Source organism: Rhinolophus ferrumequinum, chromosome 21 (assembly GCF_004115265.2).
Source record: "Rhinolophus ferrumequinum isolate MPI-CBG mRhiFer1 chromosome 21, mRhiFer1_v1.p, whole genome shotgun sequence".
Lineage (NCBI taxonomy): Eukaryota > Metazoa > Chordata > Mammalia > Chiroptera > Rhinolophidae > Rhinolophus > Rhinolophus ferrumequinum.
The window spans coordinates 11,123,797-11,137,568 of NC_046304.1; the positions used below are offsets into that span (position 1 = coordinate 11,123,797).

Below are 13,772 nucleotides of genomic sequence, written 5' to 3' on the forward strand. Positions count from 1 at the left end.
GTTCTCAAGAGACCTAACTTTGGGTGCTCTGTTAATATTTGTCCAGTGAATGACATTGTTGGCAGCTGACTGCAGAGGTCCCATTTTTCACATGTGAAGGGAACAACCCCTAATTATTTGGCCCAGGACATGATTCATCCAGGGGTGAGAAAACTTTCCAAATGAGTCACCACACCTGTGATTATCCAGGCTTGAAAAAGAGAGAGTAAAAGAGTGAAGGTTTCGGGAGAGGTTGGGAGGTGACAATGGCAGCAGGAACAGGGTAACGGAGGAGCGTGTGCCGACAGAAGCCCACTTGCCCCAGCCAGGTTAATTCTGCACGAACAGAATCAGAAGAGGCCTTAATGGCAGCTTCACTCCTGACAGTAAAGATGCTGCAGCAGGAAAAGACCAGATGAACCGTGGTGGCAATGGGCTTAGAGTCAGGAAATGTGGGTTTTAGCCCAGGTCTGTTAGTAATGAGCGAGTCACTTAATCTCACTGAAACTTGAGCTCTTCATCCGATTTGAAGAGGTCAGACCTGGCTGTTCTCCATAGTTAGTTTTGGTTAAAACATTTTGAAATAGTATGACCAGCTTCAGTTATATAAAAATTTTAAACTTCTATATCGTTCAAGACAGCACCAATAAAGTTGGAGGACAAATGAAGATTAAAAAATTGAAAACAATGAATACATCCATCAAAAAAGGAATGGTTAAATAAATGATGGTATAGCCATCCACTGGAATAGCATGCAGTGATAAAAAGAAAGCAGAAACTTGTTATTACCAATATGGAACAATCGTCAACATATAGGTAAATAAGATAAGAAGGTGCAGAACAGTGTGTATAATGTAAAAAATTGTAACATATATATTATAATTTATATATATATAATATATTACATAATATAATATATAATTATATAATATAATAATTACATAATTATAATTATAATTATTATATAATAATTATATTATTATATAATTATAATTATATTATATAATATATTATATTATATAATATATACATATGCTTATGTAAGCATAGAACACCCCAGATGGATAAACAAGAATTTGTAATACTGGTAGCTTTCACGGGAGGGGAGCTGATGTCTAGAAAGCAGAAGATGGGAGGCAGCCTTCTTACTGGATATTCTTTTGTACTTTTTGAATTTCAAGCCATGTCATTGTGTTACCTATTAAATTGATAGAAAAATTAAATAATAGACTGGAAGAATTTTGAACTCTTAATAATAGCGCTTTACATTCTGCCTTATTTGAGAGTTGTTTGTACACATATCTTACAGGAAATCACCTCAGGATTGTCTAGCCTGCTCACAATAAATACCCACCTCTGCTCCAAGATGATCCTGTCCCCCCAAGTATTTGCTCAGACACCCTCACATTCTTCCTCGTCCACAGTGATGTCAACACTCTTGCCCTATTCCACCCTATCCCCCCTTTCCAGTGAAGACCAATATGCCACAGAGATTTCGTCAGTTAATATCTCAGGGCTCATCTCCAGAGGCCATGACACAGACGGCCAGCTCCCAAGTCACCTTGCCGAGGGCTCCTCGGGGACAGTGCCCTCTGTGCCTTCTGCAATCAGCTTAGCTTTCTGAGCCAGAAGCAGCCCATCTAAACACGACATAGCGAGGGAGTCAGACAGGATGAGAAGGGAGAGAGGAGGAAAATTAGATGGGAAGAGATGGATGGTAACGAAGCATCCTGGAAATTAGGGAGAAGGACCACTGTAGAAGAGACTGGCATCAGGCTCACCTCCCGCAGCTTCTCCTGGGCCTCAGCCAATGCTGCTTGCTTCTCCTTAAGTTGGGCCAATGCAGCATTCATTCGGATCCGCTTGGGCTCTACCACCCGATACAGCCGCCCGTACATCTGCAGGGAGACAGCCAGGCTGTGGGGTTGCCCACCCACCCATTCACCCGCCAGCCATCCTTCCTTCCCACCTGGGTCTTCCATCCCTCCAGCTTTCTCCTGTGTGCACTGCCCTCTTCACAGGCCTGCCTCTGCTCCCCACCCCACCCTGCCACTGCTTACCTCCATGGCCCGTACCCACATGCAGAGGGACTTGGCAGCAAGCGAGACCCGGCCGATGATGTCAGGCTGGAAGTCGGGCTGGGCACAGTAGGCCCCGATCTTCTTCAGAACTTTATCTGAGATATTGTCTTTATCAAAGTTGATCAGTGATTTAATGAAGTTCTGTTCCCCTGTGGGATGAAAATTGGGCGTCTCAGCCAGAAGGCCTAACCACTGCCTCCTGGTCCAGGTTTCACGTCCACTGCTTAGGCATAGCCATGTTTCTCCTGGACTCAGTTCCCAAGGCCAGAATATCTGATTTCCACCTGAATTCCTTCCGCTGACCTTGCCCTTTCCTCTAGAACCTCAGAGTCCCCAGGGCCCTCCACAATCTTCCCGGCCTCATCTCCCATCACTTACCTGAACACTCTCACCTGAACCACCCCACCACCACTTCTTTCAGGCTTGCAGGCTATATTCTCTCAGAGAAAAACCACAAGAATGAAACAGAAAGACTCTTGTCCTTTTCTGGGGGGTGGGGGGCTGGGGGGGCATAGGCATGCCTGCCTTTGGAGTATGAGATATATTCCAATATCTTTATGACAATTCCCCCCCCCCTTTTTTTTGCTTAAATTGAGTTTTCTGTTGCTTACACCCAAAGAATATTAACTGATATTTGTCTTTACTTCTAGGCTCTATGCTCTCGAGGGTCAGTACAATGCCTCCTTCATTTCTGTCTCTCAGAGTGCCTTCCACACAGCAGGTGATTAATAATAAATGGTGGGTGAACTGACGTTAATTATCTCTTGGTTCTCTAGCTTACCTAGCTGTCTCTTGGCCTCTGCCCAAGTGGGCTCATTGCCTCGAAGAATCATGACTGCCTGCATCACTATCTCCACTTGGGCAGGGGGCCGTCCATAAGACTTGATCTCTCCTATATCCTTCTTGTTCAGAGACTCCAGGGCCTGGGAAAAGGGATTTACTTAGGAAGCAGCAGCAGTTAACTCAGAGGGCAAAACAGGTCCTTCATGGAGATAGGACCCAGCTGAGGCACGCCCTCTTCTCCCCAGAACCCCGGGGACTTTGAGGACAAAGAAGACCGGCCCTACTCCCTTCCCTGGGCCTTCCCACTGTGATACCCGCATGGCCTCTTCCAGGGCTGGCAATGCCTCTTCTAGATCCTTCTGGGCATTGTCAGCCAGTGCTTGGCACTTCACTTCCTCGATTGCAATCTTCTCACTATTGGCTGTGACGGCCTAGGAATAAAAAGAGGATGAGGGATTTGTCTTCGCCTTGGACAAAAGTGGGGTGACAGTGTTGGTGTTAAGGAGGAAAGGTAAAGCTAAAGAAAATTTTGGGAGTGGAATGTGTCTCCCCTGAGGCAGTGACTGATGGGGACCGGGAAGCTTCCGCCCAGTGGACGCTGATAAGAGGTAGGCATGAGGGGTGGGCCCGTTGTGGATCCCCCCACCTTCTGCTGCTCATCCGCTTCCCGCTTCTGCTGCACAATGATGACCAAGTACTCCTCACACTGTTTCTGGAACTCAGCCACCTTTTTCTTGGCATCCTCCAGCTCCAGTGACATCAGTTCCACCTTTTCCCTTGTTTCATCAATCTTAAACAATCCTGTACGCAGCTTATTGGCCTGGTTCAGCAGCTCCTGCCGCTTCTCTGCCAGCAACCTGGGGGACAAAGTAGAATAAGGTCTGGAGAGGCTGGGCTCCCAGAAAGGGAGTGCTCTAGAAAGTCTCCCTTCCCAGTAAGTCTCGGGTCCCTGTCCTCCTTTCCGTTGCCACCACTATCCTCGTCAGTTTTTTTATCATTTCCTGCCTGGATCATTGCCAACCGCTTCCTAATTTGTCTTGGTGCTTCCAGAATCTCATCTCTCTGATTTATTCTATACACGACTGTCAATATAAGCTTGCTAGACACTGTTTTTATCACACCACTTCCCTACTTGAGAATCTTTCACTGTTCCCCACTGTGCAGAAGGCAGGGGTGCTGCAGTGAAACAGAAAACACAAACCTGTCCCGAGGGGGTGGCCATCCCTTATCCCCAGCCTGTTTTTTCCATGTGGGAATGAAAGTGGGCTCAGTATTGCCAAAATTTCTGATTTTCAGAGAGAAGCTAGAAATCTGGATTTTCCTAACGCTCCCAATTTTTAATTGTTGGCAACTCATTCAAAAAGTTTTAACATTGTATAAGCCAAAAAACAAAGTCTATGCAGCATTGTTTTCTGGACAAAATAAGAAAATGCATGTAAAGGGTTTAGCACGGTGACCAGCAAATAGTAAACACAATGTAAGCCTATGACCCAATGAAGGCAAAGACTTAATTTTGTTAACTGGTATATTGTGAGTACCTAGAATAGTGCCTGCCACATAATAGGTGCTCTAAAAATACTTATTAAATTAATAAATGTTAACCATCATTATTATTACCAATAGCTTTTTCTTCACCTTGATTAAAATATTGAATCCAATAAATGAGGTGTTTTGTTTACATTTCTCTTATATCCTTCAAAGCAAATTATTATTGTTATGCACATAAAAAAAGACAGCATAATTTAATGAATGAATATATAATTCTTGGGAATGGTGGAAAGTCTAGAAATGTCAAAAGTAGAGAGGAGAGGACTGAGTGTATATACCAGGGGTATATATATGGCAGTGTCTCCATTGTGTTGTGGTTGGATAAAGAAACATCATTCCAGAAAATAAGGACAGAGTGTGGAGAGGGGTCATTGCCAGAGGGCTCTAGAGATGGCCACACCCCCTGGGAGGCCCATCTCTCTTTTATTAACTTCCTGGGCAAAATTAAGACCCCTTGCATCTCTGCCATTCCACATCAGAACCTGGGTCCTTGAGCCAGTTCCCTTGGCTAACTCCGGGAAAATTTCCATTATATCATTTCCCCAATTGTCCTCAAAGACACCAAGCTCTGTTGCCCTCCACATCCCCTACTCTTCTCGTACTTCTTATATCCAGACACAAGTTCCAGGTAGTTGGTGGGTGTGACGTAGTTGTGCCTTCGCAGTTCCAGCAGCATCTTCTGGGAATACTGAGCCACTGACCAGTGCATGGTGACGAAGATCTTGGCCACCTTCCTGCGGATCTGAGGCCAATGGACAAAGGATGTAGGACAGAGAGTGAAAGCAGACAGAGAACAGAAATGGAGGAGAGCTCAGGGGATGTGGAGAGAGATGGGGATGAGGGTCTCACATTCTCCTGAGTCCCTAGGTCCACTCCCATGAGGTACTTCTCAGCCACCTCTAGCAGAGCCTCATGGGGCCACTCCGAGAACCAGTTGATGGTTGTGCAGTTCACCAAGGCAGGGTACTGACGGATCCAGTTCCTGGTGAAGGGTTTTAAGAGGTGGTTGAGTCCACTCACAGACTCAGCCTCCAACTACTAGCTTTGTCACAGGTCCACCCGCTTTCCAGGACGCTAACATAAGTGCCCCATCCTCGTGCTCCTATAACCTCCTTGTCCAGATTCTACTCGCCTCAGAACTAGATCAGTGTAGTATTTAGAAACAGGTTCTGGGATCAGAAAGACCTAGTTCCACATCTGCTAGGTGTGGATCTTGGGCAAGTGATCTAACCTTTTGAACATCAATTTCCTCATCTCTAAAATGGGAATAACAAAACACATTAATCAGGGTTATTAGGGGACTCAATGAGGTGACACATGTAAAATACTTAGTACAGTACCTGGAACATGGTAAATATACCATATACCATAACTATTTAAAAAAATGGTAACCCAAATTGTCTCTCTGTATAAGTTCTTTGTCCTACTCCTACTTTCTGATGTCCTTAAAAATCCAGCCATACCAAGAATGGACAAACAACATGTGGTTTATACATACAATTGAATATTCAGCCTTAAAAAGGAAGGAAATGCTGGCACATGCCATCATATGGATGAACCTTGAGGAGATTATGCTAAGTGAACTAAGCAAGTCACAAAAAGACAAATACTATATGATTCCACTTATATGAGCTACCTAGAGTGGTCACTCATAGAAATAGAAAGCAGAATGGTAGTTGCCAGGGGCTGGTGGGTAGAGGAAATGGGGAGTTGTTCAGTGGGTATAGTTTCAATTCTGCAAAATGAGAACGTTCTAGATGTGTGTACAACAATGTGAGTGTGCTTAACGCTACTGAGCTGGACACTTAAAAACGGTTAAGATGGTAAATTTTGTTACATGTTTCTTACCACAATTAAACTTTTAAAAACTACTCCCTTACACCCTCCCCCCCACACGCACACAGAGAACAATCTAGTCATATCAAAAGGGAGTGGACAACTCCTCTGTAAGCAGCAGGAGCTGCCTGAAAGAAGGCCAGGTCTATGGAAAGCAGAGGGGGCGTTCATGGCACAGAGACTAGCGCACGGGACCACTCACAGAAGGCATGGGAGACGAAAAGAGGGGAGGAGTACCCCGGTGGAGAGTGCGGGGCTATCACAGGGAGGGAGGGAGAAGGCTATAAACAGGAGTCACCTGAAAGGGTCGCCCACAGGGCTGAGGCAGAGAACGATGTGCAGGTTGTTGCGCACACGCTCAGTGAGGTAGGCAAAGAGGCTATCGGAGGACTGTGGCACCTGCTCTGCCAGGGCCTGCTCTGCGATGTGTGTCTGAATCTGCACAGAAGCCAGAGTCAGAGGGCTGCAGTTTCAATGGCAGAACCAGAGGGGGCATCAAGTGAGGCTGAGCTGACAAGGTGTGGGTTTTTAAGCAGCTCCACCCAATTGGGTCCCTTGAGACTGCTGAAGAGAAACAGCCCTTCCACCTGATGGCGGGATGGACAGTAGCATAAGGGGGTTTCACAGCAGCATATTCTGGGATCTGTGCTTCTTCAGGTGTTACTCAGGAAGGCCAAAAAAACCAACTGGCCGAGGGCATGGAAAGGATCATACCTCTTCAAATTCATCAGTCTTGTAGAGATTAGGGACCTCGCCTGAGCTGAGGATGTTGTTAATGTCCTCTAGGAATGATTCATCAGCAATCTGGGTGTCCACAAAAAGGAAGGACGTGGCCTTGAGTTCTACTCCAGCCTGGCGGTACAGACGCTTGATATCTGGGTCAGATAAGGGAACGAGAAAGAGGGGACCGACAGACTCTTCAGATTCACCAGCCTGCCCTTTAGTCCTCTCCTGAGATTTAGGGCCCCTCCCCCAGTCTGCAACACACACAACACCATCCTATACCCACATGGGCCTGGTATGGCTCACTATCTGGCTTCCATTTCTCCTCTCTCTCATCACCACAGGAAGTTAAGCATCTGATCTTTCACTCCTAACCCCCAACCCACCCGTTTCAGAAAACCAGCCGTACCTTCTCGGAACTCCTGCTTCCGATAATGTTTGGTGACTTCGATCTGGAAGGTGATGTACTCGCAGATGGATGAGGCCAAGCGGGCGAGACTCTGGCGCCCGCTGCCCCCAATGCCCACCAAGAGCATGTTGCCCCGAGGTTGTCCAATAACTCGCACAATCCGGGTGACTGGGGGTTGAGGGTGGGGGATGAGGGCAATGAGTTGGCTGAACAAACCCCGGGGACCTCCAGGCCCTAGGCTAGGGATTGGGATCCCTGAAACTGAAGTCGAGGGACCAAGAGGTGTGGGAAGAAGTTAGGGCCTGAAGCCCTGGTAGCAATTCAACATTTAATCTCCACCATGCCTGTTAAACACTACTACCAAGGAAAAGCCCCACCCACTGCCACAAGGGCATCTGGGGCCAGGGAGGGAGGTAACTTCCAGGACTTGATTTGGGAGAGACCTGAGAAGGGATCCATATTTCGTTGGAAATACCCCATACTTGGGCTGCTGGGAAGGGGGTGGGATTAGGAAGTGCTCACTGTGTTCGATAGCCTCTCGGAAGAGCACCAGTTGCATTGGCACAACAGCAGGTGATAGATTGTATTCATTTAGAGCCGTTTCCATGGCTGCCTTCAGTACTGTCAGATCAGTTAGGTCTTCATACACCTTGGGGTCCCTCAGGAAGTCCCCTGGGCCACGGGAAGAGGGGTCAGCACCTCAAATGCCTGGTTTTCCCCAGACTTCTATAAAGGGCCCTAAGCATCAGGACTCCATGCCCTGACCCTCCTTCTAACCCATCTCCGAAGAGTCTCCAACCTATAGTAGCCACAGCTCCCAGCTCACCAAAAATAGGAGAACGTTTGTTGGGACAAAGATTATGAAATGTGAGGTCAAAGAAGGAGCCAAGTTTTTCACTTAAGATGGCCACAAAGGCTTCCATGTCTGCTGCATCAACCAGTCGGTCAGAGAAGACTCTGTTGGGAGGGAGTTGGGATGAGATCTGGGAATAAGTAGGAGAATGGCCCTAGGGAGGGGAGCATCAGGGATGGGTGGAGGCCGGGCTTGGAGCAAGGCTGCTGGAAGCGTGGATCTGGTGGGGTACAGGCATCTCACCTGAAACATTCATGGATCCAGAGCCGTGTGATACTGGACTTGGTGTCGTGGAAGTCCTTGTTGGCTCTAAGCATGCCCTGGAACACCTGGGGAAGAGGTGTGGCTGGTGGAATGGAGGGAGGGAAGAGATTCCCTCTAGAAATTTTAGAGGTAAGGCCAGAGAATTTGGCATTCTAGGCTGGAGGGGATTTGGGGTGTGTGGGATGCTACCGAGCTCCAAGGCTTTCTTTGAGAAGAGAATGCCTGTTAAGAGGTTGTGTCAGGCAAAAGGGGCAAGGTCAGACGGAGTTTCACCTTGGAGATGTCTCGAAGGTTGAAGAGATAGTGGATCTTGGCGGGTGTGGGCAGGAAGCGCTGGACCACTGTGTTGTAAACCTCTAGGGTGGCCTCGGTCACCACATTCCCAATGGGCTTCACCTCTTCCTCAAAGTCCTGAAGCTTCTGATTGATCATGGTGCCAAATATTCGGATGATCTGGGACTCCTAGAAACAGGCCCTCAGATTCACTTTCACAGACTCCTGGTCTTTCAGCCAGGCCTGGGATGAGGGTAAGCTGAGTGAAGAAGTACTCGTCTTGGGGGCATAATTTAAGGGGCACCAAAGAAACCTCAGAAATCAAGAGAAACAACATTTTAATGCAATATTTAAAAATCAAAATTAATGCAAAATATCCATGATGAACAAATACCAACATTTTAAATAAAGATAAGATCAGTATTATTAATTTTTCTTTTTGCCTCAGGCTCCAATATGGCTCAGCACGATACTGTGCCAACCTTATATTTATTTAAAGTTTTGGTATTTTGTTCATCATGAATTTTTGGCCTCAATTTTTAAAAAATATATTGCAATACAATGTTATTAATCTTGATTACTGAATTTTGTTGGTGCATCTGAGTGCCACACTCCTGTCACCCTACCCCTGGAATTGCTCTTAGCTCTCAGCCTTGTAGGATTTACCTTCCTTAGCTTATTTGGGCCCCCCTGTATTCTCCGCCCACTGGGATGATAAAGCTTCACATTCCAGAGCCAGCAAGCTATACTTTCATCCGGTGGCTCTCCTAGCTCAGGAAAAGCAAAGGCTCCTATGGATAGCAGTCTCTCCGCCATATATTACAGCTCCTTGTATGTGATTCTGCTCAAGGGTTCCCTTGGCCCCATTCCTTGGTCTGCCCCCTCATTTTCTGGGACATAGTTGCTTTTGCCTTCCACAGTCCTCCCTCCACCAGCCCCATTCGTCCTCACTGTGGGGAAGGTCATGTTAATGATGTTGAAGCGACTCTGCAGCCTTGGGGAAATGACAGTCCGTCCACCCCCGGGAGGGCCCATTGCAGCCATCAGGAACATGTCCTGGAGAGCAAAGACAAGATGGGGCAGAGAGACAGGTAGGAAGAAGGGATGAGAGGAGGCACAGAAATAGGGAAGATGTGAAAGTAGCCGGGAGGAAGAGAGTACAGGAAGGGACAAATGGGAAGAGGGAAGGGGACAGAATGAGCAGGAAGAAACATAGAGTAATAGGGGCAGGGGAAGGTAAGGGGAAGAAAGGGGACATTTTTTTAGAATTATTAAAGTAATGTATTTGTTTTTTTATTTCATCATTATAATCCATGTGCCATAATTAGAAACCAGAGGTAAGTTAAAACCCAACATCTGATTACATCTTTTAGACTTTCTTTTTTCTTTTTTTAATGTATATATCTATCCAAGTGTGTGCATGTATATATGCTCTTTCTCAGATACATATAAATATATTAATTATTAGGTGAGTTTTAGGCCCAGATAGATGGGCTCCCCAGAAATCAGGCTGGAATGGCTGCTGCCCCTTGACTCAGGAAAAAGAAACAAACGAGATGCCCAGAATTCCATGGGAGAAGAGCCAGGCCTGAAAGGAAATGCCTAGCTCCTGGTTGGGGAGTAGAGAACTGATACAACAGGGGTGGTTACTGCAACAATGGGAGGCAGAGTAGCCCCGGAGAGGGGAGATACAAACCCTGGGAACCTAGAAAGTTCTGGGTGGCATCAGGATTGGCATGTGAGTGAGGTATAAGAGGCCTGGAAAAGGAGTGGAAGTTAGAGGACAGGATCCTTTGGTCGCGAAGCACAGGACAGGGTCAATGAGGAGTTAGTAATAGGAATTGATAACTTAGGAGCCAGTTATTTCGGTCCTGAGAAAGGCAGGGTACTCCTGTGTGGAGAGAAATACAGGATTACAGGATTCTATCCAGACCTCCCACTGGAGGGGGAACTGAGTTTATCATGGGAGGGAACAGAGAACAAAGTCCCTGGATGCTTACTCTGATGTACTTGATGGTCTGCTTCGTACGATCATACCAGAAGCCATAGTCAATCCAGAGGCGAATCAGCTCCAGGGGTGGCTGGGACCCAAAAGTGTCCTTAGCTGGCATATTTAGGTCATCCATAAAGGTGATCATGCTTTTGCCCCCAGCTGGCACATAGACACCCTTGGTTCTCTTTTCCACCCTGCTCTCAATGATGCTCTGCACGTTATTGGATGTGGTCTGGTGACAAAGGTACAGAATGAATGTTTGGGTCCCCCAAGAGAAAAACGAAGATCGAGAGGAGTGTCCATCAGGTACTGGAATCCCAAGGGAGAGCGGAAGGCAGGGAGAGGGTGGGGAGCAGGCAGACTGACCCCTGGGGCCTGTGACACACCTGTGCAGACATGTTGACAGTGAGCACCGACCACTGGCTGGAGGGCAAGGACTGCAGAACACTCTGGGCGATGGAGGTCTTCCCAGTCCCCACGGGACCCACCAGCAGGACAGGATTCTGGTTGACCACCAAGGCACTCACGAGGTGGTTGTAACGAACAGTGTCGACGGTGGGCACCATGATCTTATAGAATGGGGAACTAGGGAGGAAAAGGAATTGTGTCTCAAGGATCATTGGCCCACTCATTTCTAACTCCCCCTTCATTCTGCCTCCCAGTATTTAGCTTCCTCGGGCATCACCGCTCTCTAATCGGCAACCCTGCCTCCTTTGGGGCCTGGGTATCAGGCATTCTCCTTAGGACCCTGTTCCATTTCCTCTCAATCGCATTTCCTATATTCAAGTGTCATCTCTGCTCTGGGATCCACCCTCTCCTTTTATAAAGCTCACTTTTTCTTCTATCCCCAGCTCTTTCACCACATCTCCCACCAACAGCAGCCCCAAGTCCAAACCTCTCCCCAAGGCCTGGTTCTCACTTTGAAGGGTAGCGCCAACTCTTAGGGAGCTTTTCCTCAAATGATGTCCAACTTCGCATCTTGGGATCCACAAAATACTCATACACCGTGTCCTGAGGAGGGAATGTGTCTCAGGTGACCAAAGCCTTCCTTTGGTTCTCCCCAACCCAGAAAATGTGCTCACAGACCCCTGGTGAAAGAAAGAGAGTTGGGCTGGCAGGCTGAGACTCAAGAAGAGTCTGAGGATCAGGGATACAGATGGGTTCTGGAAAAACAGATAAACAGGACAGCTGGGTTTGGGCCTCTGACCTTATTGGGAAAAGAGCCCTCTATCTCCCGGAGGTAACTGTCAATCTTCTTGCGGCCCTCCTCATCCACAGAGGCACACACAGACCAGATCATGCTGAACACAAACGTCAACTCTACCATGGAGATATAGTTTTCACCATCAGCTGGGTTCACCTGGATGGAAAAAGAGAAGGAAAAATACCCTAAATCTGTAAGAGATGGAGGGATCTCCTTTGGCAGATCATCACTAAGGCTTAGAGCTTTCCTCCCTTCCTGGTTCTGTAGCCCAGTGGTGGCCCTGAGTTTCTTCTCTACTAAATTATAAAGACATGGCAGGGATCCAGCCACTCTGTGTCTACCCTGAATAAGCACCCACAGGTGCTCAAGAAGACAGGTCCAGAGACATTTGTGGTGACTTCTTAGTAACTGCAAAAAATGGAGATGACCTATATGTTCGCCAGTAGAGGAATGGAAAAATAAAGTGTCGTGTTCTACCATGGAATAGTATATAGCTGTTATAAAGCAATGAAATTAACCTACATGTAGCAGTGCAGAACTCAAATACATATTGTTGATTTAATAAGCATATTGTAAGTGTGGTATATAGCACAATACACTTTTTATTTTATTTTATTTTATTTTACTCGTTTGTTTGTTTATTTATTTTTTAAGGGCACCAGGACCTACTATCAGCTGCCCAGGTACCAAAAAAATCATGCTTCCGAAATCTCTTGATGTCGATTCTGCACGCAGGGCAATCAAGCTGCCCTGCATGTACCACTCATGACAGAGCTCTTTTTTTGCACGATACATTTTTTAAATCCCACATTTTCTATAGATACCTATGGGCTTAGTATGTAAATGGGTATTTTTAAAAGGCCTGGAATGAAACATACCATGTTTCCCCGAAAATAAGATCTAGCCAGACCATCAGCTCTAATGCGTCTTTTGGAGCAAAAATTAATATAAGACCCGGTATTATATTATATTATATTATATTATATTATATTGTATTATATTTATTATATTATATAAAACCAGGTCTTATAGTAAAATAAGACCGGGTCTTACATTAATTTTTGCTCCAAAAGATACATTAGACTAGGTCTTATTTTCGGGGAAACACGATACAAACACACTACAATAGTTACTTGTGTGGAGAGGGGAGTAGACCAGGCTTGGGAGGGCAGAGGTGATCAAAAATGACTTTACAGCTTTGCGCAGTGGCAGTATCATAGCTAATGGGGTTTATCCAAGGCGTGATCATTGCTAATTGAAAAATGACGTTAGCTTTGTATGAAAAATTGTAATTTTAGAAAGGAAACTAGATTCAACTGTTACTTGAGTAATTAAACATTAAAATTTTAAATGTACCAACTTAATAGCAGAAATAGCATGTTTAGAACTCAGGCTCTCAACCTCCAATCCAGAGGGCACGAACAGATGCTGTTCTTTGATAAGGTGCATGGTGACAGGGGGCTGTGCAAACTCCACTGGACTCCTTGGGCAAGATGGCCAACAGATGGCTAACTCAGCATCATTTGTGTCGTCTCTAACCTACTATGTGAAACAACCACAGGCCCATGGGTGTGGAGCTCTTGAGGATAGGTTCTGAATTAAGATAACTAAAATTGTAGGTCATGTGAAATACAGGACGCTGTCCCATCCAGAATATTGTGCTTGGTCTTAGAATAATCCTCAATCCTCAAAATATAGGTGGGAAATTGTGTATGAGACTCCAGCATATTCAATCTAGAATCCTTAGTCTGTCCTTCCAGCTCACCCCAACACATAACACATCTCACTATCCTCTTCTGGAGAGGTCTCTGCTATACCGAAGAGGG

General features: G+C 46.2%; 1 protein-coding gene, 1 non-coding gene and 1 pseudogene across 6 annotated transcripts in view; 1 reads left to right on the forward strand and 2 right to left on the reverse strand.

Moving 5' to 3' along the window:
* Nucleotides 1–13,772, reverse strand: part of DNAH2 (dynein axonemal heavy chain 2) — a 101,638-nt gene that overhangs the window by 22,075 nt on the left and 65,791 nt on the right. For all 5 annotated transcript variants that reach the window (XR_004421412.1, XM_033091838.1, XM_033091837.1 and 2 more), the window contains 19 exons: nt 11,950–12,102; nt 11,662–11,753; nt 11,129–11,327; nt 10,750–10,974; nt 9,701–9,805; nt 8,750–8,938; nt 8,456–8,541; nt 8,186–8,316; nt 7,882–8,031; nt 7,360–7,527; nt 6,942–7,102; nt 6,526–6,665; nt 5,241–5,373; nt 4,994–5,133; nt 3,490–3,700; nt 3,158–3,274; nt 2,842–2,983; nt 2,040–2,209; nt 1,761–1,877 (listed from right to left, as the gene is read on the reverse strand). Coding sequence is in view for 4 of the 5 variants with exons in the window: in XM_033091838.1 (XP_032947729.1) it covers nt 1,761–1,877; nt 2,040–2,209; nt 2,842–2,983; nt 3,158–3,274; nt 3,490–3,700; nt 4,994–5,133; nt 5,241–5,373; nt 6,526–6,665; nt 6,942–7,102; nt 7,360–7,527; nt 7,882–8,031; nt 8,186–8,316; nt 8,456–8,541; nt 8,750–8,938; nt 9,701–9,805; nt 10,750–10,974; nt 11,129–11,327; nt 11,662–11,753; nt 11,950–12,102 (2,829 nt within the window). In the remaining variant the exon portion in view is untranslated. The remainder of the gene's footprint in view (nt 1–1,760; nt 1,878–2,039; nt 2,210–2,841; nt 2,984–3,157; nt 3,275–3,489; nt 3,701–4,993; nt 5,134–5,240; nt 5,374–6,525; nt 6,666–6,941; nt 7,103–7,359; nt 7,528–7,881; nt 8,032–8,185; nt 8,317–8,455; nt 8,542–8,749; nt 8,939–9,700; nt 9,806–10,749; nt 10,975–11,128; nt 11,328–11,661; nt 11,754–11,949; nt 12,103–13,772) is intronic.
* LOC117014132 (U11 spliceosomal RNA) lies at nt 12,598–12,728 on the reverse strand. The gene has a single exon (XR_004421436.1). It is a non-coding gene; the product is annotated as a U11 spliceosomal RNA (small nuclear RNA).
* Nucleotides 13,141–13,260, forward strand: LOC117014157 (uncharacterized; annotated as a pseudogene).